This window comes from Drosophila novamexicana, unplaced genomic scaffold (assembly GCF_003285875.2).
Source record: "Drosophila novamexicana strain 15010-1031.04,08,12 unplaced genomic scaffold, DnovRS2.1 tig00000009-arrow-pilon, whole genome shotgun sequence".
NCBI classification, from domain to species: Eukaryota; Metazoa; Arthropoda; class Insecta; order Diptera; family Drosophilidae; genus Drosophila; species Drosophila novamexicana.
The window spans coordinates 3,566,499-3,591,172 of NW_020824766.1; the positions used below are offsets into that span (position 1 = coordinate 3,566,499).

Consider the following 24,674-nt stretch of genomic DNA (forward strand, 5'->3'; position numbering starts at 1 on the left):
AACTATAGTTTATCAACTTGTTGTTTTGTTCGTTTTATGAACTAATTTGCCTGTATTTGCCTTTAGGCTATGCCTTTTAACTGTCATTTCTGTGATTCTGGGCTTCTCAGGGCGTGGGGCGTGGTGCTTGTGGCTGTTACATATAAAGCTTATTAAGCATGTAGCAGGAGACCAACCGCTCTCTCGCACTCGCACTCGCAATCGCTCTCATCTCTCTCTCTCTGTCGCTCTCTAGGTCTAAGCTTGCAGCTCTCTTTCTATACATATCAACTCCTAGAATGAACGCGCGTGTGTGTGTGTGCTTCTGTGTGTGTGTGTGTGTGTGCACTATGGAACTACGCAACTGTCGAACTGCAATCGACTATCGACTATCGATTATCGATAATTGTGTTTTACAATTGTTCATGTTTTTTTTGTTTTTTGTTTGTTTTATTTTTACAATATTTTCAACTTTAGGATCATAGAAGTAATAACATTAAATAACATTTTTGCGTAATTCTAGTATTTCTAATGTTTTTTGTTTGTTTGTTTGTTTTTGTTGTTGCTGCTGCTGCTGCTGCTGCTGCTGTTGCTGCTGTCACACTATGTTGTTGCTGTTGTGTTGCTGTTGCTGTTGCCACCGCCGCCCCCCGCAGATGCTGATGCGCCCGCTGCATTGCACTGTATGAGGCCACTGTGCTGCGTTGTGGGCGACGCCCCAACCCCCGCACCCGCCCCCGCCCCCGCTGCCGCCTGCTGCTGCAGGTGGTGCAGATGGGTGTGCGGATGATGATGGTGATGGTGATGGGTGTGATGATGGTGATGATGGTTCAAGTGATTCAAATTGTGATTGTTGCTGTTATTGTTGCTAAAATTTAAATGTATTGCGCCATTTGTTGCCCCATTCGGTGGCAACGTGTTGGCGCCGGCAGCGGCAGCAGCATCTGTGCCAGCAGCATGAGGAGGAACTGCCGAGGTGCAGTAGCGCGTTGTATCACCAAATTCGCCGCTGGTTAAATCACCCAAAATGCCACCCAACAGGCCGCCGGTGCCGGGCGGCTTGCCGGCCGCGCCCGCCTCCGGCTGCGTGCAGATGGGCGGCGCGGCAGCATCGCCATCAATGAGAGACGACGCCGGCGACGCAGCTGATGTGCCGCAGATGCTTTGTGAATTGACATGCAGCGCCTCGCCGGAGGAATTGCTGTTGCTGTTGCTGTGCTGCTGCTGGTGCTGCTGCTGCTGCTCACAGTTGGCGGCAGAGACCGAAGCGGTTGCGGTTGCGGAGACGGAGGTTGAGCCGGATTCGGCTAGCGAGTCGTGGCCGCAGACGCTGTTGTCGTCGGTTAGACGGAGCGCCACCTCCAGATCGCGCAGCACGTCCGTCTCCTTCTCGTCGATCAGATTGAAGCGGCGATGCAGGGCCGTGAGGTGCATGAAAGTCAAGTTTAAATGGGTGTGCAAGCCGAGCAGCGCGATTTCTCTGAAATGCGCCGCATACAGATGCGCTATCACATGAAATTGCAAGCGTAAAATCTTCCGGGCGATTGACTCGAACGAGCCGGGAAACTCGTTCGCGTATTTGGTTGGAAATATCGATTCGTCGCTGACCGTTTTCTGCGTAAAGGTCATCACATAGTCGATGTATTGCGGTGCCGCGACCCGCGTCTTCTTGCCCTTCTCATCGAACCATAAGTACGTTCTGTAAATGCCACGTTTTAATTTAACATATTCTCATCTGTTGGATTTATGTCGATTTATGCTCACCTGTTGCCCGGTCCGGTCATGTCTGCGCAACCGGATTGTGTACAAAATTCACTAATAGTTCCGTAGACCAAATTCACGTGCTCGAAGAGAGCCAGAGCTGTAAGATAATATTCGAATATGCCATAAGTAAGGGTATTAATGAGTTGAAAGAGAAGATACAAGATGATGTTACTCGGCTTTGCCTGAGCCTAACATATTCTAAGCAAAGTGATCTCTATTTCACCTATTTTCCATCTAGATTTTAAAGTTCTGTCAAAATCAGTGGAACACGCCTCTCTAAAAATATGCTTATAGCTATCTTCTTTTCAAATTCATCCCGATTTCACCTATTTTCCACCTTAACGTTAAAAATTAGTCTTAATACGTAAACACGTCTCTTATGAGCTCTAAAAACAAGTTTACATACTAGTTAACAGTATTTAAGTTTATCTTTAGTTCACCTAATTTCCACCTAGATGTTTTTACAGCCGTTTTCCATCAAATTCACCTTTTTTTCACCTATTGTGAAATAGAATATAGTGAAACAAATCTCTTAAGAATTTTTATACATATTTCTAAATAAATTTTTATAACTATTTTAGTTACAAATTAATATATATTCCTCCTATTTTCCGCCTATATGTTAAAATTCAGTCAAAATCAGTGAAACACCTCTAATACATCACATTTATCTTTATTTCACCTATTTGCAAACTAAATGTTAAAAGTCAATGTCTTTAACAATTAGTTTACAGCCATCTTATATTCGATAGGATATTCATTTCACTTATTTTCCACCTAGCTGTTAAATCCGTCAAAATCAACAAATCACATTTCTTAAGAACTATTTATTTAGGTCTTTAAAAATTAGTTTGCAGAAAAGTCCATCTACTTTTTCCCCCAAGGAAATACAATCATGCTGTTAAACTATAAGCTGCACATTTAAAATATCTACATGAAAGAACTGGAATATTATTAAAGCCTAAAGGACCTAATGACGACGAATAAAACTAAGCCGCACAGAAAATTAATTGTTTCACAATATAATTCACAAATAGTCCATGTAGAGAGATATTAAATAGCCTGCCTCAATCGTATTGTTAAGCCGTGCCTAATCACAAATCAGAGTTTACATTCATCTTGTACACTTCTCCGGCCGCCCTCTCTCCCTCTCTCTTTTCTTCGTCTTATAGCAGTGACTGATCTGCTTGGAAAAGTGTTGAAAAAGTGGCATTGAAACAGCTGCTCGGACAGCTCGTCAAAGTGTTATCTGGTGTGAGACGCATTGTCGTGTCGTTTATAAGGTCAATGTTAACGCAATATTGGCACAAGTGTGCCTCAGATAAAGTAAAAGGGCAAACGACGGTCGACACGCGGAGTGGGGGGAGGGGGAGGGGCAAAAATTATATTACGTCAGGCGAAATTGCATTATGCGCTGTACAAAGAGATCCGGCGACGACGGGAAGTCAAGGCAAATGAAATCATTTTTAATGGATAACGGGGTGAGGTATATACACACACACACACACAGATACACACACATACATAAATATATGCAAGTATCTGAAGTCATCTTGTGGCTTTTATCGCGCGACCTCACGACCCGCCCACAGCTGGTGGCCTTTGCAGTTGATTATTAGGAAAATTCAATATCTGTGCAGATAAAAGATGCAGAAAAGCCGAGCAGACGAGCGGAGTGGGGGAGAGGGAGCGGGGGCGGGGCTACATTACAATTTGCTGAAACACTGCCAATTATTTACAAGCCATTTTAAAAGGCTGCAAGGCACAGAGAAGGCGCGTTAATTTCTATTTGCGTACCTATCATTATTCAAGAGATTAACACAAGATGATGTAATATCCGACGACTAATTGCCCAGAGAACAACACGAAATCGAAAGATAATAAAGACAAAGACAACGATGATGATTCTGATGATGATGTAGATAATCGTGGAATGATGTCAGACAGTATCCAAATTAAAATATTGAAACCCTGCCGAGGGACTAACTAACTAACTAACTGCAGCTGCAAAAAGTAGCTGTTGCCAATCCGGCGTATTAATTAGAACTAGGTCAGATTAAGGGGCGACTGTATTTTGTATGTTTTAATTATATGCCAAAGGAACTTCGCCTAGTTTCAGATTAAGGGTTTTCCTTTCACGAGCCAAAGGAACTTAGCCTAGATTTAGATAAAGGGTTTTCCTTTTACAATTGATCCGAAAAGCCAATAAGTTCTTATTTCCTAGTTTACAATTCACAAGGCTTTTGCAAAAGTTTTGAAAAGCAGAAAGTAATGAAATTTAAACCCTTTGCTCGACTCTAGAACAGGCCAATGCATTGCGGTTCCTTAACTTGTTGAGAATTACAAGCACGAAGCAACGAAACAAGCAAGGAGCACAGACGAAAAGAAACTCTCCGTATGTTATAACGAGGCAGAAACGTCTCGATCCGGACCCCGATTATATACTCTAACGTAAGGTAGGTCTTGAATGCGTTATATAATTCGAGTCTCTCAACTCAAGAACAAGGTTCAAATTTGTCGCGGTTTATAGCCCTCGATAATCTATTCCAACGAAAAGTAATATTATGACGCTAGCTATTCATGTGTATTCATGTTATTTGGCGTCTGACCTATGCCAATCTAAACTTGATTATAGTAGAATACGCTTAATTAAATACTTTAAGCTAGGCCGACTCCATTTAGCCCTGTCTGGATATATAGTCGCAAAGATCTCAAATACTTTAGGAGGTAGGCACTTGAAATTCTAAACGTAGGTTCACGTAGAGCTCGACCTTATATGAAATAATTGACAGCTAGCCGCATTTACCTGTTTTTGGACCATATCTCGAAGTCTTATAAGACCTAGAAATATTAAACTTGGGACGTATATCTCAGAGCAAGAACATTTAACTGTATGCATGGTTTACTACGTTTTCTCTGCTTGAGATCTTCAGATCTCTCTTTAATAAGCTGTTTATTTTTGCTATTCTATGGGAATTGCAAATCCATAATATTATAGAGGCACACTCCAGCTTCCTCCTGCTAATTGCCAATCGGCACGTACTTAGCCCAGTTAGCTGAATCAGCCTGTAGAGCAACGAGATACTCGCCGTGTGGCCTATAAGTCACGAGGCCCAAATAGCGGCTGGTCTATCAAATTCCCGATCATTAATAAGCGCAACAACAGCAACAAAACAAAAAGTGTAATAACAATTCATAGATGAATGCGAAAACAATTCGAATAAATCAAAACACGCATATCACGTGAGAAGTATAATCAAAAAGCAAGTAGGTGTATTCCAACGAAGAGTGTTCGACTAGTATATACCCTGTACTCTAGACAAAGCATAAAAAAAGGAAGTTGATATACTTTATCTATAAATGATATATGAGGGGAGGTACACATCGAACTTGTTTAACTTTTCAAGTTATCGCTTTCGTTCCTTTTGGAAATGAGAGAGATTTTGAACTTCTTGCTTAACGATTCGAAGAAAACTGGAGAGGGTTATTATAAGTTGGATATACACGAACAACATCTGTGCTAGACTCGAGTCTACATCCCAAATTGTGGGTCTCTAACTTTTAAAGTTCCTCAGAAAAAACCGATACGGCTTCGCCTTGTCCAATAATTTGTCGACTTGTAGAGACTGCCCCACATTTGGCGATTCACATAAATAACAGGGTATACGATGAGCAGAGCTATTCAATTTTGTACTGTACTTACTGTGTGAGGCTAGCCATTCATTGTAGTCCAAGCCAGCTGGAAGATCGACAAGGGCTTTGAGATCAGCTTCAGGTAGTTTGCGTTCCAGGACGCTCTCCTCCAAATACAATTTGGTATCTGTTGAGTTTTGATCGCCATCGCGCTCCTTGCGACGCGCTTTGCTGCAATTAGAAGATGGAGTAGAACAAGCAATTAGTTACATCGATTAGTTATTAGATAGATACTAATAGATGTGGTAATAAGGCCTATTGATCGAGTTCTCACCCAGCTACGCATAGAAATGTGTCAACCGAATCCTGCGCATAGCGATACAGGGTGCCTATGGTGTCACCAATTTTAGAGGGTATCGTTGTCACTTGCCACATAAATCGCGCCGTTCGCAACAGACATTTAATCACAAGGGACGAGGGATTTGATGCGCTGGATGTGGCGTTATATGTGCTCGACTTTTCGCATTTGCTAACTATATAGGGCTCTGATATGGACTCTAATTTTAGGGCTGTTGTTGTTGTCGTTGTTGTTGCTGTTAATATTGTTAAACTTGTTGTTGTTGTTGTTGTTGTTGTTGGTAGCACCTTGCTGTTTGGCGTTTCTTTCATTTTTTGGTATTATTCACATAGCTTTGGTCATTTTTGTTGTTGCTCTTCTTAGGTCTTGGTTTCTGTCTGCGTACAAAACGTTTGCTTATAAAACCGAGACCGCGACCGTAACCGCACCAGACCCCGCCCCGCACACCCGCACACCCACGCACACACGTACACACGCACACACGCACACCTTCTTATCGGCCAACGGTAGCCCTGAGCAGTGCCCAACAAAAAAGTCCAAGTCCAAGCGACAATCGACCGACACTAACCGTTCACGTCGACACAATGCCACTGAAACCCCGTCTGTCCCTGGCTGGGGTTATACACATGCATATATATATTTATATATATATATATATATAGATACTTAATATATATATATATAGCGAGTTCTTGATAGCGCTCCGCTCTCTTTCTCTGACTCTCCGTCCCCCTCTCTCGGCTCTCGGCCGCGCTCTCTGCGGATCGCACACAGAAATCGCGCGCCGTCAAAAGCTCAACTGGCATTTTCAGGCTTTAGGGCTGCAAAATATTTTGGTATATGCGATATGCTCGTTTCTAACTTGGAATTACTAAAAGGTCGCAGCACAAAAGCTCAGTCAATATTCAACATGTTTTGCTCTAAGATAATGTACAAAAACTTCCTAAATTTCAAAAAGTTTAAAAATATTTCTAATAATTAAAACTTAACAAATTGAACGCTTCTTTCAAAACGTTTACGAATGCAATACAAAGGGAAATGAAATACATGCTCTCTCTCTCTCTCTCTCACTCTCACTCTCGCTCTCTGAGCCAAATATGAGAAGAAGAAGCTGAAATATTAAAAGTATTTAATTCTAGTTACTTTTATGTTTAAAACAGAGCATTTTATATGTGCGAAGAGAAGCGTTTATGAATCTAATGCTCTCTCTCAAAGCAATTAAAGGCTGGAGAGAGCGAATGGGCATAGAAAAAATGTATTCAAAATGTTTCTTCAAGAAACCTTCATACCTTGGAAGAAGTAAAAGCTAAAGAAAATCTTTAAATCTTTTACTATGAATAATAACAAAATACAGAGTATCATGAAAAGGGAATAAACACTAAAGACTCGGCATTATCAAGTCAATTTAGAGAACAAAATACTATTCTCCACCTTAATCAGCGTTAGATATGTAATTATGTAATACATCATAATCATACCTAAAGTAGCTTACTAAAATGTGCTCTTGCCTTGAGTTTTAATAGTATTTTTGAGATAACACATCCAAAGCGAACCGGGTAACGCTTTCTAAGCCCGCACAATCCAGCGTAGAACCTAGTCTAAAGTGAAGCCCTTATCAAGCTGCTAAAATCAACAACAAAACAAAAGTTTTCAATTCATTTGCATTTGTTGTTGTTACAAAACTCATAAAGTGCGTGGCTCCAGAGCTGCTCCATCTGCTCCATTTGAATAATTACCGCCCCGAGTCGCGATCTTTGAGCATAAAACAAATAAGCCCACATATGATTTCAGAGCCAACGATTCAACGAAGCGTATTGACCAAATAGACGCGATAAGAGCCCAGCTCTAGGGTTCATATACTGTCTGTCTATTTGGGTGTGGGGAGCATTATTATTTGCTCGGGCAAACGTAAACAGGTGACTCGACAATCGCCGCCTCCGTTCAGAGGCCCACTCCATTGTCTGTGCTGGGGTGATAATGAAAATTGTGCCTGCTGCTCACCCACAATTGGCGCACAGGCGACCCCATTGTCAATTTTCAATAGCAAGAAAAACAAAGCGGCCAAACGGGGCAAACGGGGCAAAACAAAATGAACAAATAAGTAAATAAATAAATAAAATATTCATGAACAAGGTCGCACTCTGATAATATCATTGCCAAAGCGCACCCTCGAAAGCTCCACCCGAGTAGCGCAGCCCTCACACGACATTCCAATTTTCAATTTTCAATTTCCAATTTCAATTTGCAGCCAACAAATTGCGTGTCAGAGGAGCTTAAAAGGTCGAATCTTAATTTGAATGCACCTCTCGAAGGGGGGCGGGGCAGCCAAGGCGTTGCAAGGGGTGAGTCACAATAAAAACACTTTGCTCAAATTAAGGCTACGATATCGGAGCAGGAAGAAGAGATTATCTTTAATCTAAATATCAAATGTCAATTATCGATTGTGATTGGGTTTGCATAACTATCGATACACAAGTCATATCGATTGTAGTCGAATAATCGAATTTGTAAAGCATAAATAATTACTTATCAATAACTCACAAGAATCCTTTAGAAATTATGAAATGATGACCATTAAGTAAAAATATAATTTAAAACAATGCATTAAAATTTAAGAAAAAATGTAAGCTAAAAATATTGATTTTCTATTGACGATATAAATATAGAATTAAACAAGAGGTTCTAGTCGGGAGCTCCCGACTAGGGGATACCCAGAGACCTCTTCTTCCAACATCTAGCTCTTATTATTTACCAAAATTGCCCAAAAAACAGGATATCGATATCGTTTTTATCGATTGCTTGGAAACGGAATAAGTTATCGGTTATCGGAAACAAACTCGATCTGCGCAGGCACTGGGAACACGTACATCTAAAATTTCAAGTCTCTAGCTCTTATAGGTTCTGAGATCCTTGCGTTCATACATACGGACGGACGGACGGACGGACAGACAGACAGACATGGCTAGATCGACTCAGCTGTTGATGCTGATCAAGAATATATATACTTTATGGGGTCGGAGAAGCTTCCTTCTGCCTGTTACATACATTTGGATTTCGCACAAATACAATATACCCTTATACCCATTTTTTATGGGTTCAGGGTATAATGATCTTATAACGAGAAGCAGCAAAAGCAAATGAACTTTCCTATTTGCAATCTATCAACAGTTCAATAAAGGTCAAATAAGGCCTGATGCATGCCCTTTGTTTATTTATGTTGAGTTCCCGATCTACTAATAATCGCTTAAAATCGGCAAAATATTGAACACACAAGCTTCCGAATTATTGCCGTACTTCAGTCTATTTACGTCCGTTCTGGGGCTGAGTGCAGTTGAGATTCGCATTTCGCAGTTCCAAAATCAAAGTGCTATCAAAATGAAATGTCTTATAATTATATATATTATCTTTATAAGCCTAATGCTGATCGTAGCTGAAGCAGAGGCTAACGAAAATGAGGTAAAAACAGATTATTTATCAATGTTTGTGTGCACTGCAGAATATAATTCATACTGCTTTTTATTAGTCTTGTGTGGCAACCAGAATAGCAGAGGAACAATGTGGAGAGCACACCTATAAGGCTGTGAGACCTTTATTAAAGTATATTCATCAGATAAAGGAGGAAATTGAAAACAATAACAACAAGGTTGAAACCAAAGACAGAGAAATCAAGCAACTGCAGGAGGAACTTAACCAAAATAATAAACAGGTCATCGAGGAACTGAGAGCTCAGAACGAATTCTACAAGCAGAGTATCAAAGAGCTAACAAGCAACGTTTTGTCAATAAAAGAGGAAATTGGTAAACTTATTTCCAATTCCTTGAAAGTCCAGGACTATGAAGAGCAGCTGAAGAAACAAAAGAAGTCAATTGATCAACAGGCCCAACAAATATCCGAACACAAAAAGGAAATCAACAATTGTGAAAAGAAGCGTAAAAGCTGCGAAGAGAAGCCCGTTTACGGTGAATGCACCGAATTTGCTGATGCTCCGGGTATTCATAAGATTACTCGGGATCAAGAAGCTCCTTTCGATGTACTTTATGACAGTGCGACAGCAGGTCCTGGCTGGACGGTTATCCAGCAGCGAATCAACGGCAAGGAGGATTTCTACAGGAATTGGACCACATACCGTGAAGGCTTTGGTTCCTTTGACGGTGACTTCTTCCTCGGCCTGGAGAGGATTCATCGCTTGATGCGTGCCCAGCCTCATGAGCTCTACATATATATGGTAGGATTTGATGGAGACATCAGATACAGAAAATACGATCAATTTGCCATTTCTGGCGAGAAGGACCAATACACTTTGATCACCTTGGGTAAATCTGTGGGTAATGCAACAGCTGATCGCCTGCAATATCACAAAAATCAAAAATTCACCACATTCGATCGTGACAATGACAATTATAATTCTGGCAACTGCGCAAGCGAAAACAAATTTGGAGGTGGCTGGTGGTACGATTTTTGTGCACACAGGTATTGATCGCCACAGCTTTGTGAAAAAAATTTAAATGCAATTAATTTTTATATTGTTTTCTTTTTTTTTTTTAGCAATTTAAATGGCAAATACTATGATCAAAAGGTGCTCCACACTGATGCCATATTTTGGGATTTTTTCTTCTTCTTGAAGACAGTCAAAATGCTTATACGCCCCAAAAGCAATGGGAAAGAAAATAAAAACTAAATAAGTATAGCATTGATTTATATTAAAAAATAAGTTTTAGGTGCATCGAATAAAGAACCAAGTGATGGAATCAATGGCTTCCGCCCACGGCGAGAATCTTTAAGCTGAAGATTAAACTTTCGTTAATTAGACCCAAGAACGTGTCAAATAAACTCTCACAAAGATCTTTGAAAGCGAGTTTGAGGCCGATCGAATGGTAAACACAAATGTTTCATACAAACGTTTTTCGCGGCTTTTCCACACATGTGGGTGAAATTTTCCAAAACCCCGTATTAGCGTGCACTATCATCACATAAGGTAACTACAGTGAAACTTTTAGCTTTCTAGTCAGTCAGTCAGTCAGTCAATCAGTCAATCAGTCAATCAGTCAGTCTGTCAGTCAGTCGGTCAGACAGTCAGTCAGTCAGCCGGTCAGTCAGTCAGTCAGTCAGTCAATCAGTCAGTTAGTTAATCAGTCATTCAAACAAAGGAGAAGTTTTTCTTCCATCATTTTAAGATAAGAACTTTAAACCTTTTCTTTAATACCCTGCACTTATTGAAAATGTGTAAAGAGGGCATAATGCATTTGTGCAAATGTACGTAACAGGCAGATGGAAGCATCTCCAAGCTCATAAAGTATATATATATATATATTCCTGATCAGCATCAAAAACAGATTCGATTTATAGTAATGTCCGCGTCGATCTCAGAGCCTAGAAGAGCAAGAGACTTGGAATTTTGAATGTAGATAGTATTACCTAATTTCCGATCATCGATAGTCCAGTCGATTAAAATCGATTTCATAATAGAACATATCTTTCACTAAACTTGACACTTTTTAGTAATCCCATTTGGTGGAATAAGAGTCCAGGGCATATTCTAGTCGGGCATTTCCGACTAGTGCAGTCTTCTTCTTGATATCATTATGATATTCTTAAATTTTCACAAACTCAAACCAAAAATGTGTCACGCCTGTTTTTTTATTTTCAATAGAGAGTTGTTATGGCTTATTATCACAAAAGTCATCGTGAACATGTTTTGTTCTGGATATTATATTCTTATCACAGTTCCCTGACCTATTAAGAAGAACGAAGGTATTTTTAAGCATGATGAAATCGAATTGATCGCAAGACATTTTATGGTTTACATTAAGTAAATCACTTGCAAATAGTTAAAAGTATATTATTAATTAAATGAAATGCACTTCGGTCAGGATTTATAAATTGTTTGCACTAATCTATCGATTGTTCTTATAGCAGGGCTTATCAGAAGCCGATAGAAAAAGGTGTATACCTTAATATAAAACACAAGAAAGAACTTTCATAAATTTTATTTAATTTATAGAGACCTCGAATCGTTGGGGCAGAGCAGTCCGCAAATAAATTGGCACGTTAGGCTTTTATGTCGCATTTCGATGTCGCAATCGCCAGAGACTAAAAGTCGCAAAAGCCGAAAGCGAACCGAAACACGCGAAACACGCGAACGTCGCACCAAATGCCGAAAGGTGCATAAAAACTAGCGATAAATAAACACAATTTTGAACCCATTATTTCCGGATAGGCCGCCAAAAGCCGACTAACTAACGCCAACAGAGCCCCGACATGATAAAGCGAACTTTGGGGCGCACAAAATTAGCGATTTCTCGAAGCGAACCGCATCGAATCGGAAATTCTGAAACTCAAGAGTCTGTCCTACAATTCAATATTCATTGGACATGTGGCAACACTTTTTGTTTTTTCTGTTACCATATGGCCATATGCATTTGCTCACACACCTCCGGTTGGCTATGCCACCTCCATTAGCTGGAGGTAGCTACCTCTCCCCCCCCCCCCCCCCTCAGGCCAACAGAATTCGAAATACGTAGCCCGACATGACCCTGAGCCCACATGTCGCTTCTGCCTCCAAACCACCCCACCCCACCCCACCATCCTTTCTTGCCAGTCATTCGATAAGTGCATTTGGTTCCCCACCTCACCTTACCCCCCCCCCCCCCCCCCCCCCCCCACGTGCACTGTTTACTGAAAATTATTTCAATATACGATTGATCCATCAATTTAAAAAGCAGACCGAAGCCTGTTGCCACATAGATAGCTAGACAAATGGTTGCACCTACGATAATAACAAATATGAAAATACGATAATTTGTTAGAAATAAGAATAAAGAAAATTCGCAATTATCGATATGCATGGAATTGAAGTATATAGAAGAGTAAAGGGATTTACTTTAATTCACTTAAAGGAAACTAGCTGTAAACAATCTAGAGTAGTCGAATCGGAAGTGCCCGACTTGGGTATACTCCGCAATAGCCGTAAAATGAAAGATCAAGTATTTGTATATACCATTCTAGAAGCTACATGTCACGCTTGGCTTTAAAACCCAAGAGATTTGCTCAAAGCAACAAGTTTTCGATATCGATTTTTATCGATTGCTTAAAAATGGAACAAGTTTTCGATTGTTGGAAACAAACTCTTACTGTGTGGCCACTAAGAGCATCTACGTTCCAATACTTCGAGCCACTGCTCTTATAGGTGCTGAGATCGACTTGATCACAAATCGACTCGACTATGGCTGCTGATCAAGAATTTATATACCTAAGGGCGTCAAAGATGATTCCTTCTGCCTGTTACATACATTTGCACAAAACCAATATAGCCTTCCGAAACATTTTCAAGGGTATTCATTAAAAAGCAGTCCAGCTACGAAGTATGGACATATTTGGCCCCAACAATTGCCTCTTTACTATATTTGATCTCGCCTTGCGACAAATTTTTGTAGGGCTTGCAATTAATATTTTGTTATTTGGAATTTAGAGATCTATTTAGTGCGAGCTTTTTGAACAGGTAACAGGATCAAATACATATATATAAAATGCTCTACTTTTGCAACTCTAAAAGCGATCACATACAAATGCCCCAATTACCATATCTGTGCCAGGTAAGCCCCATCGCAATGTTAGACAATTTATGGCCAACATATGGCAATTTATTTGAATTGATAACAGTCGGAAAATCATCATCAGTTGTAGCTGCTGTTGGGCTTAGATTATTATTTTTATGCGATTTAACAAATTTGTTTATGGTTTTTTTCTTTTTTTTGCTGATTTGCGATGATGAAATCAAATTGTGGCGGGCAAAATATGTTTATAGATTACAACGGCGCTCGGTTCAGGCGCAAATGGAAATGCAATTACGATGTCGAAAAAAACAAGAAGATATATCAGAGTAACAGTATTACCAAATATCAGAGACAATGATAAATACAACCAGCTAGTAACAAAGCAACAACAATCGAGACAATAAGGTTCCTTCTCTTGTTGTTGTTGCACGTGAACTACTATCAACAACTGAGTGTGTGTGTGTGTGTGTGTGTGTGTGTGTGTGTGTGTGTGTGTGTGTGTGTGTGTTGACAATGTTGAAAGCAATTGCGACGCATGTGTAAAAGTGGCCCACAAGGTGTTGAAATGGCAACAACAACAACAACAACAACAACAACAACAGTAGATACGAGATATTGCAGTAATAGCTGCCTCGCCTGATAAGTTAATGGCCATTAAAGCTCCACAAAATCAACTCTAGCTGACAGGGGGAGTGGCAGCGCGGAAGGGGGGGAGGTAGGGGCTTTCAACTAAATAGTAAACAGTATAAGAAACTCATTGCCCGATAAGATAGAACCAGGCCAAGCTCTTTAAAACAACTCTTCCATACATATGCACAATCCTAGGCTGGCACACTTCTAAAATAGGGGGACAAATAGTGGGAAATTGAATAAAAGCAGCAGCACGACTAGCAGATACCCTAAACACAGCGAATGCCGTTCTTTGTTAACTTCGCTGTTTATGGTCGGATCATCAGGAAATTTTCAGGAATTGAATATTGCCTGCAAAAGTGTGCACATACTTAAGCACAAGGGTCTAACTGTAAAAATGAGGTATTTTTACAACTTGGGTTGTCAAAGGTGATAGATATATATAAAATTGAAATATTACTAAACTATATCTTCCACATGAGTACCTGATTGCATATAATCAATATCAAAATCGATAGTTATCGAAATTTATCGATTTCCCGGATAAATACTTGCACCTACGATAATAACAATTATGAAGCACGAAAATTTGGTAGTAATAAAAGAAGTACAAAATAAGAATATGATAAATTAAGGAATTCACTTTTTGAACCATGAACCAAACCTTAAAGAAAACAATCTAGAGTGCTCTAGTCGGAAGTGCTCGACTGTAAAATCGATATTTATCGATTTCCCGGATATGCTCATGCTTGCATATTTATGTAAATGCAAGCTGTTCCCTCTTCCAAAGCCTTTTCCTTTTCATATTTTTTTGAATTTGATCGAACTGATGATGTAATACAGCTGGAGACAACAGAAATGTGGGCTCACGGCTTGAGTTCACCAAGCGAGTGTTTTGTGGTGCTTGTGGTGCCACACTTGAAGTAAACGTAAGCAACAAAAAAAAAAAAAAAAAAAAAGAAACGAAACGACGACCCCGATAAAAGCAATTGAGTCACAGTCATGAAAACGTGACAGAATAATGGCAGAGCATAAAAGACCCATTGATATATTCCATTCCATTCAAAGCAATATGGCTAAAAATGAAATAACTTGATGGGGCATATCGCATTACAAATGATAAAGAACTCAAGGGTCCGGCGAACATCAACTATTACTAACTCAACAATCAGAGTTCAGTCTCTATATAGGAATCAAATGATATTTCACAGCTTACAAGTTGCAACCGGTTTACGTGATTCCCACCAAAATGAGGCGACAATAGCTAATACTAACTGGCAGCAACTTTAGGTCAGCTGATCACGAATGACGTCACTTTTGACAATGACTTTCTCGATTGTAATGATTTGTTCAGTTTTAGGTTCAGTTTCATTCAACGCAACTATTGACACGAATAATTGAATAAACTCAATTTGCAATTCGCAAATGAGTCGAAAACAAAACGACGGGCACAAAAGCCGATTTTCGCGTATGCGTATAAATTATCATTCGAGCAAATCGAACGATTGCACTCTTAATTAATGACAACGATTGTCGAGTACGAAGATCGCCGGCCCCCTTAAACGATGTCAATTTGTGAGTCAATCGCCCAACGGTCGAAAGTCGGAAAATGGAATGGGAAGAGCATAAACTATTGCATTTGAAAAGATTATAAATTAATGGAAGCTTCAAGCACTTGGAATACTCTTGAAGTAATCTTTAGATTGCAAGTGCTGATACTACAATTATTCTATAAATGGAATAGCATAGTATGCACAAACACAGCAAACAAATCCAGATTGTATGAAAGAAACTGCTTGAGGCCACGTAAATTAAATGAAAATAAACTTAAATAGAATGCAAAATATTTAAAATTTACCCAATGCATAACATACTCTTGTTTAAATTTCACTTCAAATCATTACCAAAATCGCGCATCACTCATGACTCATTCAAAACTATCGAATCATTCACGATTAACGCTACGTTTCTTCAAGTGTGCCCAATGCAATTGCGATCACGTGAAGCATTGCATACAAACACAGCCACACACACACACACGCGCGCGCACATATGCACACGCATCTCTAGAAAACATAACTGTAACTATTTTGCAAGAGCGGAAAGAGAACAGAATTCTATGTGCCGACGCTTTGGCTTCAATTGCGGGGGTGTGGGTCAGGGGCACAGCGTAAATGTAAACGTAAACGTAAATGTATACGTAAACGTAAATGTAACGTATGTCAAATGTCTATATTTTTTGAAGGTTACAAGCAATGCAAGGGGAGTGGGCGGCTCGACTTGCTCGACCGATCGGTCCCCGGTCCGGTTGCGATGACGCGTCGAACGCGTTTTTCAAGACCACTTCACGTTGATGTTTGTCACTTGGTCAACTTGTTTTGGGGCTTGTATTCGGCTTTGCTGTTGTTGTTGTTGTTGTTATTGTTGTTTACGTGCTTTAGTCTGATTCGATGTGTGATGTGTGATGACGCTTGTGGGCAGGCGGGTGCTGAAAACTCAAAAGTTCACAGCAACGCGTTCAATTGGGTCTCATTTATTTTGATTTGTTTTTCGCACATTTACCCACACTCACACACACACACACACGCACACAGAATTTGTGTATGCGCGCACCGTTAAATGGAGTAGGAAGAGGAAGCGATCGTTGTGTCTATTATGTACGATATGTTGATTATTATGTTTTTGGCCTTTTATTTCTTTAATTTTGTGTGAGCTTTTTTTTTCGCTACTCTGTTTTGTTGTTTGCGTGCGCGCGCGCTTCACCGTCGGCAGCAGCAGAATCAGAAGACTGGCTGACGCGACCGCGCACCTTAGCCATAGCGCAGTCCGCTTTGTTTTTTGTGCGTATGTGTGTGTGTGTTAGAACAGAGAGTCTGCTTTTAAAGAGCGAGAGAGTGAATGAGTGAGAGCGAGAGTGCATGTGTGCGTGTGTGTGTGTGACAGTGTGAGTCAAATCAGCTGTGGGCGCGCTCAGATGTTTGGCGCTCATTGCACATTGAATGAAATCTGTAACGGTAGAGTGTGCTTTCCAATTGGATTGCGCAAATGTAAACCACGACAGCAGCACACAAATTACATAAAACGTTGCGCTGTTATTGTTGCGTCGGCCCGCTGTCATCTGCAGCCGAATGACGCACACAAATGTCCCAAAAACCTGCGCCGGTAGCTGCTGCTGCTCATTCTGCTGTCGATGATGACTGCGGCAGACAGGCGAGCGTAATGCCAGAAGAAGAAGAAGAAGCAGAACTTACGTTATGTCTGTAAGCGTGCGACAATAAAACAGCTGCGCTGACGCCAACAGCATCGCGGCGCTGACGCCAGCAGCGCTGTCAGCAAAAAGAAAAAAAATCAAAATCAAAAGCAACATTTTCTGTTTACCGCGCACGTGTGTGCGTGTGTTTGTGTGTGTGTGTGCTGTCCATATGCTAGTGCTTGTGAGTGTATTGTACCTTTGCCTTTGCCAAGTTCAAAATTATTTAAAACAATTAATATTCATTTTGCTTCAACAATTTCAATTAGCTGTTGCCCCGCCCACCGTTTACCCCCTTTGCCCAGACAAATTGTTGCCTTCTTAAATGAAGGTGTCAAAAATGCTGTCATAAATTAATAAAAATGCCAGAAGGAAAAATAGAATCAGAACAAGCGCTAAATGATTCGTTAGTGATTCATTTAGTGTATAAAGATGTTCGCTATAAAAAAGTTCCATTTAGAATAAAAAATGATTGCTGATCTAATCAAGTAAAAGCTCCATTGAGCTTTCGGCAATTGTTATCGGATGCCATATGTGCAGATACAGTGTGTACACACGATTAGTAAATCGCCTGAATTGGGATGTTGTTCATACGCTTTTTATTGATTTTGCATATGGATGTGCATGTTGTTGTTGTCGCTGTTGTTGTTGCTGTTGTTGATGATTAACGGTCGCATGGGGTAGGGGTAGGGGAGCGGACAGAGACTGCGACAAAAACTATATGTGCAGAGTCCAAGCAGCAAAAGCTCATGGCAAACCGTTAATCTATCAAAGCCACGCTCCATTTACGCCACAGGAGGGAAAGGGTGGGGGAGGGGGGTCTATCCCAGAAATAAGTGTGTCACAATTAACAATAGAAAATTACGCGTTAATCAAGCGCAAAGAAACAAACACATATACATATATACATACACACACATTTTTCGTATACATATGTATTCACGTTTAAAGAGAATACAAAGATTAATTAAGTTTTGGGCGATGTTGAGCCACTGTCGCTTAGCCAGTTGCGGATGCGGATGGCGTTTCAATGGTAAATGGGTAAATGGTAAATGGCCAAAAGCTGCGATATGAATCAGCTGCTGCCAAAAGTGCGCAATTTCCTATTCGTGTTGTTGCTTTTGCAGTTTGCCCCACTGTTGTTGTTGTTGTTGTTGCCGCCGCCACTGAGAGACAAAGACAAAACCAGCCATAAATTGCAAAGTACCGTTTTGACCGCAGCACTCAGCTAGCATACTAAAGTAAAGAAACAACAACAACAAGAATCACCCGTTGTGAGAACGCCCAAATGGGAGAGCCAAACGCATCACAGTGGGAGGGAAGGCGCGAGCGCCCCGTGATGACAGCAGCTTTCGTACGTGTGTGTGTGAGTGAGTGAGCGCGCGTGTGTGTGTGCTTGTAATGAGTTGTGAGTCATGCAGAGAGCGGCGACGTTAATGTCGCGTTGATGAAGGTAAAAATCAACAAAATTATAATAATAATAATGGAAAGTATTTAAAAAGAGAGACGGCGGCGTGCATCTAGACAGTTATGTTATGTAGATAGACAGCAGATGATGTTGTTGTTGTTGTTGTTGTTGTTGCTGTTGATGGGCGATAACATGTGGTTAAATGGATTAAAAAAGGCGTGAAGCAGCGCAGACAGCAAGAAAAAAGGTAGTGATAGAGCGTTAGAGAGGTAGAAATGGAGGGAGGTGGGAAGGGGAAAACAAAAGCAAAAGCGTAGCGAGTAAATGAGCCGCAGCCGGAACCTGATGGCTCATGCAAGCGCCATTCAGCTTCAAGGTGAAGTTTTATGAGCGTCGTTTTTTTTATTTTTTTGTTTTTACTGTTGTTTTCGTTTTTCTTGTTGCATCTTTTTTGCATGTGGGTGAAATTGAAAATAAAACAGTGAAGATGATTGTGTTTGTGTCTGTTTAGGTCAGCAACAGCAATTTATATAAACTACAACAAATTATTGTCGGTTTTTCATGTACTGACTTTTTTTTTTAATGTTTTGTCAGTGCCACAGATGCTAACATTAATGAGTTTCACCCGCAACTGAACTCTAGTTGTAGCGAAATTAACGGATATGTATGTTAACAACAGAGCACTGACATACTGTTAAATGTAACATTGGTACGCAACTGACATACTCCAATTGATTACATTACAGTTAAGCTGGAATCTGTAACTGTTAACTTTAACAGCGCACAGCAAAGTGTAACATAAGGCTGTGTTACAGCGAAGAGTCGCACCAAAGAACACCTTAGTTCCATTGGGGTGGGTATGTCAAGTTAAGTTTAATCGAAAATAGCTAAGAAGAACCTGCAAAAGTATAATTTATTTAGATATACAGCTAGAATTGTATTTCCCTCCAAATACAGTTACATGCAATTTTAAAGTCTGGTCAAGCACAAGTTCAAATTGGAATTCATTGTCATTTTTGGCATCGTTTTTTTTCTTCTTCTTCTTCTCCATAGCTTGATTCTTGGAAATAGAAATTTTCGTTGACCTCTGGCGCTTTGCCATTGGGGGCAGACCCCGGCGGAGTCGTGTTCCAAATTTGTAACAGCTGCCCGAAGAGCTAATGGACAAATAATTACGCTCAAGAACAAGAGCAACTAACGCTTTTTGGCCCGACTACCGTTGCCAGTGTGACCCCAGAGAGAGGGGTGGGGGGTGGGATTTATCCAGTTGTTTTTATGACAATTGTTTATGCATAATTACCGTTAATAGAAGAGACAAACGACATTTGAATAAAATCCGATTCGCAGAGAAAAACCAAAACTAAATTGAATTTAAGTCTCAGATACATATAAAGCGTTGCACTAAGAAGCATATCTTGTGTTAAATGAGAAGAGAACGAGAGAGATAGAGGGAGAGAGGGAGAGAGAGACAATTGAAATTGTGAATTCATTTTCATATTAGAATAAGTTTAAATATAAAACCATAAGAAATAGAAACTTTTCAAAAAAGAATTCAAAAAGTATCTTTAAGATACTCTACAAGCAGGCCTTGGCAACAGCCTGAGACAACAGCCAAGACATTTGCGCGATCTATGGCATTTCTGCAGACTGTGTAGTTCCTGCTGCTTGTGGCATCCGGTATTAACGTTCTACATCGTTGATCTTGCTCATGTCTTGGGGCTTAATCTGGAGCTGGCAACAGTTGCAGCAAAAAGTGAACAAGAAGAAGCTGGCGATGATGATGATGAGGAGGAGGAGGAGGAGGAGGAGGAAAAACTTTGATACGCCTTCTGACTCGACTAATTTTAGCATTATCTGAAAGCCTTTGTCTCTTTGGCACACAACAGCTGTGACCATCTGACCATCTTGGGAAGTCATTAAGTGGCCCACAGAATGTCAATGAACGCCGTCTGAAGCCAATTGGAGCAACAGGTGTTTGGGCATGGGGATCGGGATCGGTATCTCTGCTAGATATGAGCTCAAGTTCAGTTCAGTTCAGTTCAGTTCAGAGCAGCTGTTGGCGCTTAAGACTCTCGAGGTCAATGGCCACCTGAGATAAGCGCAAGCTTTCAGTGTTGTACATTTAACATTTGCCACTGCCAGTGTTGGGCAACTTTTTAAGGGGAAGTTAAGCTGGCAAGCGACAAGAATTAAAGATCTAGAATATAACTGAAAAAATGTATTACACTGTTTATATTGAAGTATTTTTACATTGAGTCCCGCAAATTTTCAGTCAATTTGTCCAAAATAACTCCACAAATTACAATTAAATTTACATAAAATGTTTTCTTAAATAGCTTTTGTGTGTTTTGACCAATCGTTTGGAATCTTATGCGCCCAAAAATGATATGTACCTAATTGAATTCAATTCCGAAATATTAGGTAATTTTAAGAGGTTTAGGATGGTTTCGAAAAAGTGAAAAACTAAGTCTGAGCATGCTTTACTTAAGATTTAAGCTCCAAAATATAAAAACGTTCCCAGTTAACAGTCAATTACACAACACTGATCACATATACAGTGTTATAAACTGCAGCAGGAAATGTAATCATTTTGCCAACAAAGAAAGTAGCCTTGCCCTGACCAAGAGCTGATAAATAACGAGAGACACGGATAAACTCGAGAGTAAATCACACACACACACACACACACACACACACACACACACACACACTGAAACACCTGAAAAAGTGCAAGTAAGCGCATAAAAAATGTATGTCCAGTTTATTGGCAGGAGACTAAGCGAAATTGGGGTCAGCTGTTAACTTAAATAATGCAAGTATGGAGCACTTTTTTAAGGGCTTACAAACTTTCTACCTAAGCTAAAGTAAATTATCGCAGTGCATGAAAATTGCAAACGAATAAAAAAAAGGTTTTCTTTAAGTAAACGTGTGGCCTGCCAGAGGGTTTTTCTAAGTCTTATTAGTTTTTGCAGGAATATTAAATCGAATGTATCCAAATGCTTTTCCACTGTTAACAAACAGCTATATAAAAGCATTTAACAACACTGAATTGGGTCAGCAGCCTTCAATTTGATGTGTGCCTAACACAAATTTTAACATGGATTTCATAAAATCTATTTGGACTTTCAATTTGCGAATTGTTCAAATCTCAATGCTAAAGAGCCACAAAAAAAAACTTCAGAGTTTGTCGCTTGGCGGCATTCAATTAGCCACAGCACCCGCAAGCCCCCCTTCCCCTTACCCACAATGTACAGTTAGCAACAAAATGCACACAATGAGTCGTTTGAATGACTGGCAACTGGCAAGACACAATATTACTCATTTATGTCGATTTCTTATTCATGCAGTCATATTTTTAGGCGTTTTTTTTTTGTCTGCTTCTTCATTTCGTTTCTTTTTTTGTTTACATCATTTTTTATTCAACAATTTTTCGACTTCTTGAAGACATTATTATGCAAATTTTGTCTTCTGCCATTGACAGGTTTATCATCATCAGTTTCTATTGCTGCTGCTCGCTCTTCCTCTTGCACTAACAAATGACTTGTTACGTGCTTACGCTGCTTCTTCTTGCCTGTTCTTCTGCTCCTCACACATACATATAGTCATTGTTTTCCAACACACACACGCACATACTTAAACGCGCGCAGCCAATCAATATGCGTGAGCGAGAGAGCTAGCTGCATGCATTAAGGCGACCACAACAAAACTTTACTTAATTCCCCGTTAGGCAAAGTTTGTTCTCCGTGCGTGCGTGTGTGTAGAGTGAGAGAGGGAGAGAGCGGCAGTTGACAACGTGCCTCCTTCGCTCACTTCTCCTCTTCTTCTTCACGTTCCTTGCGCCTGTGTGCGTGTTACGTATTTTATGCGCGCTCACTTCAGTCAATATTTACATTTCTAACTAATTATCAGTTCAGCGCACTTTCGTGTTGACAGAGTCAACGCTTTGTTGGGGGTTCATCTTCATATTCATCTTGAGCGCGCGTTGAGTTCATTTAACTTTGCATTCTAAAAAAAACAACAAAGAAACTAACTACTTATTAAATTTGTTTGCCAACGCTTATTTTGGTGCTGGCCCTAATACCAAATTGAGCAAACGCGGAAGCTTTCCAAATCCGTTAATGCAAGCGAACAAACAGCACAAAAGATACATTTGCTAACAGCGCACTGTTAAAGGAAGGCACATTAACAGTGCCGTAACAGTGCTGTGTTAACAATACACGCTTTGGTGACCTTCAAATAAACGCTTTTCAGGCCTATTTGCGTTTTTGTGTCTCATTTAACTCTTTTTTTTTTTTTTTGTTTTTTAGATATTTTAATTGTCTCGGAAGCCTTGAATTTGCACTACAAAGAGCTTTTAGTGGTTACCTTTAAACAAAAAACAAAAGCCGCCTGAGAAATGATAGTAATTAAAAGTCATAAAACTGAGTAAATAAGACACAAATGTTATTTATCTTTCTTAAAAGTCTGGGTTTCTGTTTCGTTTGACCTTTGGCCACATTAAGTTTGTTGTATTTCCATTCTAATCACTTTTGTGTCGTCTAACTAGATTTTTTAGAGCACTTAAAGTTAGCAGAGCCTCAACATTATCGTACAGAGCATGGAAGAATGTTGATAACATCTGAATAACATATTCAAGCAGATCAATTCAACAGGCATGTATCCCAATAAGAATTATTAAATGCTTGTTGTTAAAATATATCATTACATAGGTCTAATTGGACGTGTATGGATTTATAGACACTGTTGCCAATAATCCCACGGTTAGCTGTTAATTTTCAGAGGCGAAAAGATGTTTAACCATATCTAAAGAGTTGCATGTAATAAAGTAGCAAATGGAAAAATGTTAACAACTTACGCCACCAAGCCGCCCAAGAAGGCAACTGGACCGCCGCCAATAAGACGGATCTTGCGATGACAGGAATCGAACAGAGATGTTCGTGTTGGTGCCTGCGATGTGGGTGACATGTTGCTGTTGTTGTTGCTGCTGCTGCTATGTATGTTATTGTTGCTGCTTTTGCGTCGATTGCTGCTGTTAATGAGCAGCTGTTGTTGTGCAGCTGCTGCTGTTGTTGCTGTTACTGTTTTCCACGCTTGTTGCTCACTTGTTTTGAAATTGTAATTACTTATGTAGTTGTTGTTGCTGCTGCTGCTGCTTCTGTTGCTGCCGCTGCCGCTGCAGTTTTTACTGTTTTTATAATGAGTGTTGTTGTTATGGTTGTTAATGCAACTATTAGACAAACTGTTGTTGTTTTTGTTATTACTATTAATGCTGCGACAGCTTTGATTGCTGCTGCTGTCGTCGTCTGTCGCTGCTGCTGCCGCTGCCGTTGTGCTTGTTGTTGTTTTTGGCTTCTTGTTGCGCCGCAGCGCAGCTGCAAAGCTATAGCTAGTGTGCTCCTTCTTCTTCTTCTGCGGCTGCTGCTCCGCTGTTGTTGTAATTGTTGTTGCCAGCAATAACAAACACTTTTCGCTTTGCTGCTGCTGCTGCTGCTTAAAATAATAATCAGCTGCTGCTCGCGCTGCTCTCTTTTGATTTGTCTCCGTCTTCTCTTCCGCTGACGTCGCTGCCGCTGACAATGGCTTGTGTAGCTTTTGCTGCTGCTGCTTGAGCTTTTGCAGTAAACTTTTGCGCTGTTGTTGCTTTTCGTTTGTGGCGGCCGCTGCTGCTGCTGTCGCTGTACCGAAACCCAGTTCCACAATGTGCTGTGTGGGCGCTCTCAACATTATTCACAGTCACTTTTGCTTATTTTTTGTTGTTTGTTGTTTTGCTTTGTTTTTGATCGTTTAGCTTTGCGCCTGTGGTTGGTTGCTGTTGTTGTTGTTGTTGTTGTTGTTTATGTTTTACATATTTTACACAGTTTTATATTTTGCTCAAATCTTTAATTTCTTTCACTTTGAATATCTTGAGTTGAACTTTCTTCTGCAAAATAAAATCAAAATGAAGTTTTTCGATTTTTGCCGCGTTCACTTTCAACTTGATTTGCGTTTTTCTTTTTGCGTTTTTCTTCATTCCGAAATTAGGTAAAAACAACAAAACTTCTATCGCGATTTACTTTTGGTCGGCGCGTTTGCAAATTTCAGAAAAGCACGCCCATTGCA

General features: G+C 40.2%; 2 protein-coding genes across 2 annotated transcripts; one reads left to right on the top strand and one right to left on the bottom strand.

The window, feature by feature from the left end:
• Window positions 1–691: 691 nt before the first annotated feature.
• On the bottom strand, window positions 692–24,479 carry LOC115768994 (MOB kinase activator-like 2; the record flags this gene model as incomplete). The annotated part of the gene is made up of 5 exons (XM_030713706.1): window positions 23,431–24,479; window positions 5,447–5,607; window positions 1,744–1,840; window positions 741–1,678; window positions 692–702 (listed from the first exon to the last, which is right to left on the bottom strand). Coding segments are annotated over exons 1-5 (2,076 nt in total), but the record flags the coding sequence as incomplete, so codon positions are not given.
• LOC115767300 (angiopoietin-related protein 7-like) lies at window positions 8,908–10,545 on the top strand. The gene is made up of 3 exons (XM_030711539.1): window positions 8,908–9,190; window positions 9,258–10,204; window positions 10,280–10,545. The coding sequence occupies exons 1-3, from the start codon at window positions 9,110–9,112 to the stop codon at window positions 10,410–10,412; spliced, it is 1,161 nt and encodes a 386-aa protein (XP_030567399.1). The 5' UTR covers window positions 8,908–9,109; the 3' UTR covers window positions 10,413–10,545.
• Window positions 24,480–24,674: the final 195 nt, after the last annotated feature.

What these genes read in the sequence shown, in the direction of transcription:
- LOC115767300 (XM_030711539.1), top strand. Translation starts at nt 9,110, where the DNA reads ATGAAATGTCTTATAATTATATATATTATCTTTATAAGCCTAATGCTG. An exon ending in CAGAGGCTAACGAAAATGAG is followed by an intron (nt 9,191 to 9,257) that starts GTAAAAACAGAT and finishes GCTTTTTATTAG; the next exon opens with TCTTGTGTGGCAACCAGAAT. An exon ending in TACGATTTTTGTGCACACAG is followed by an intron (nt 10,205 to 10,279) that starts GTATTGATCGCC and finishes TTTTTTTTTTAG; the next exon opens with CAATTTAAATGGCAAATACT.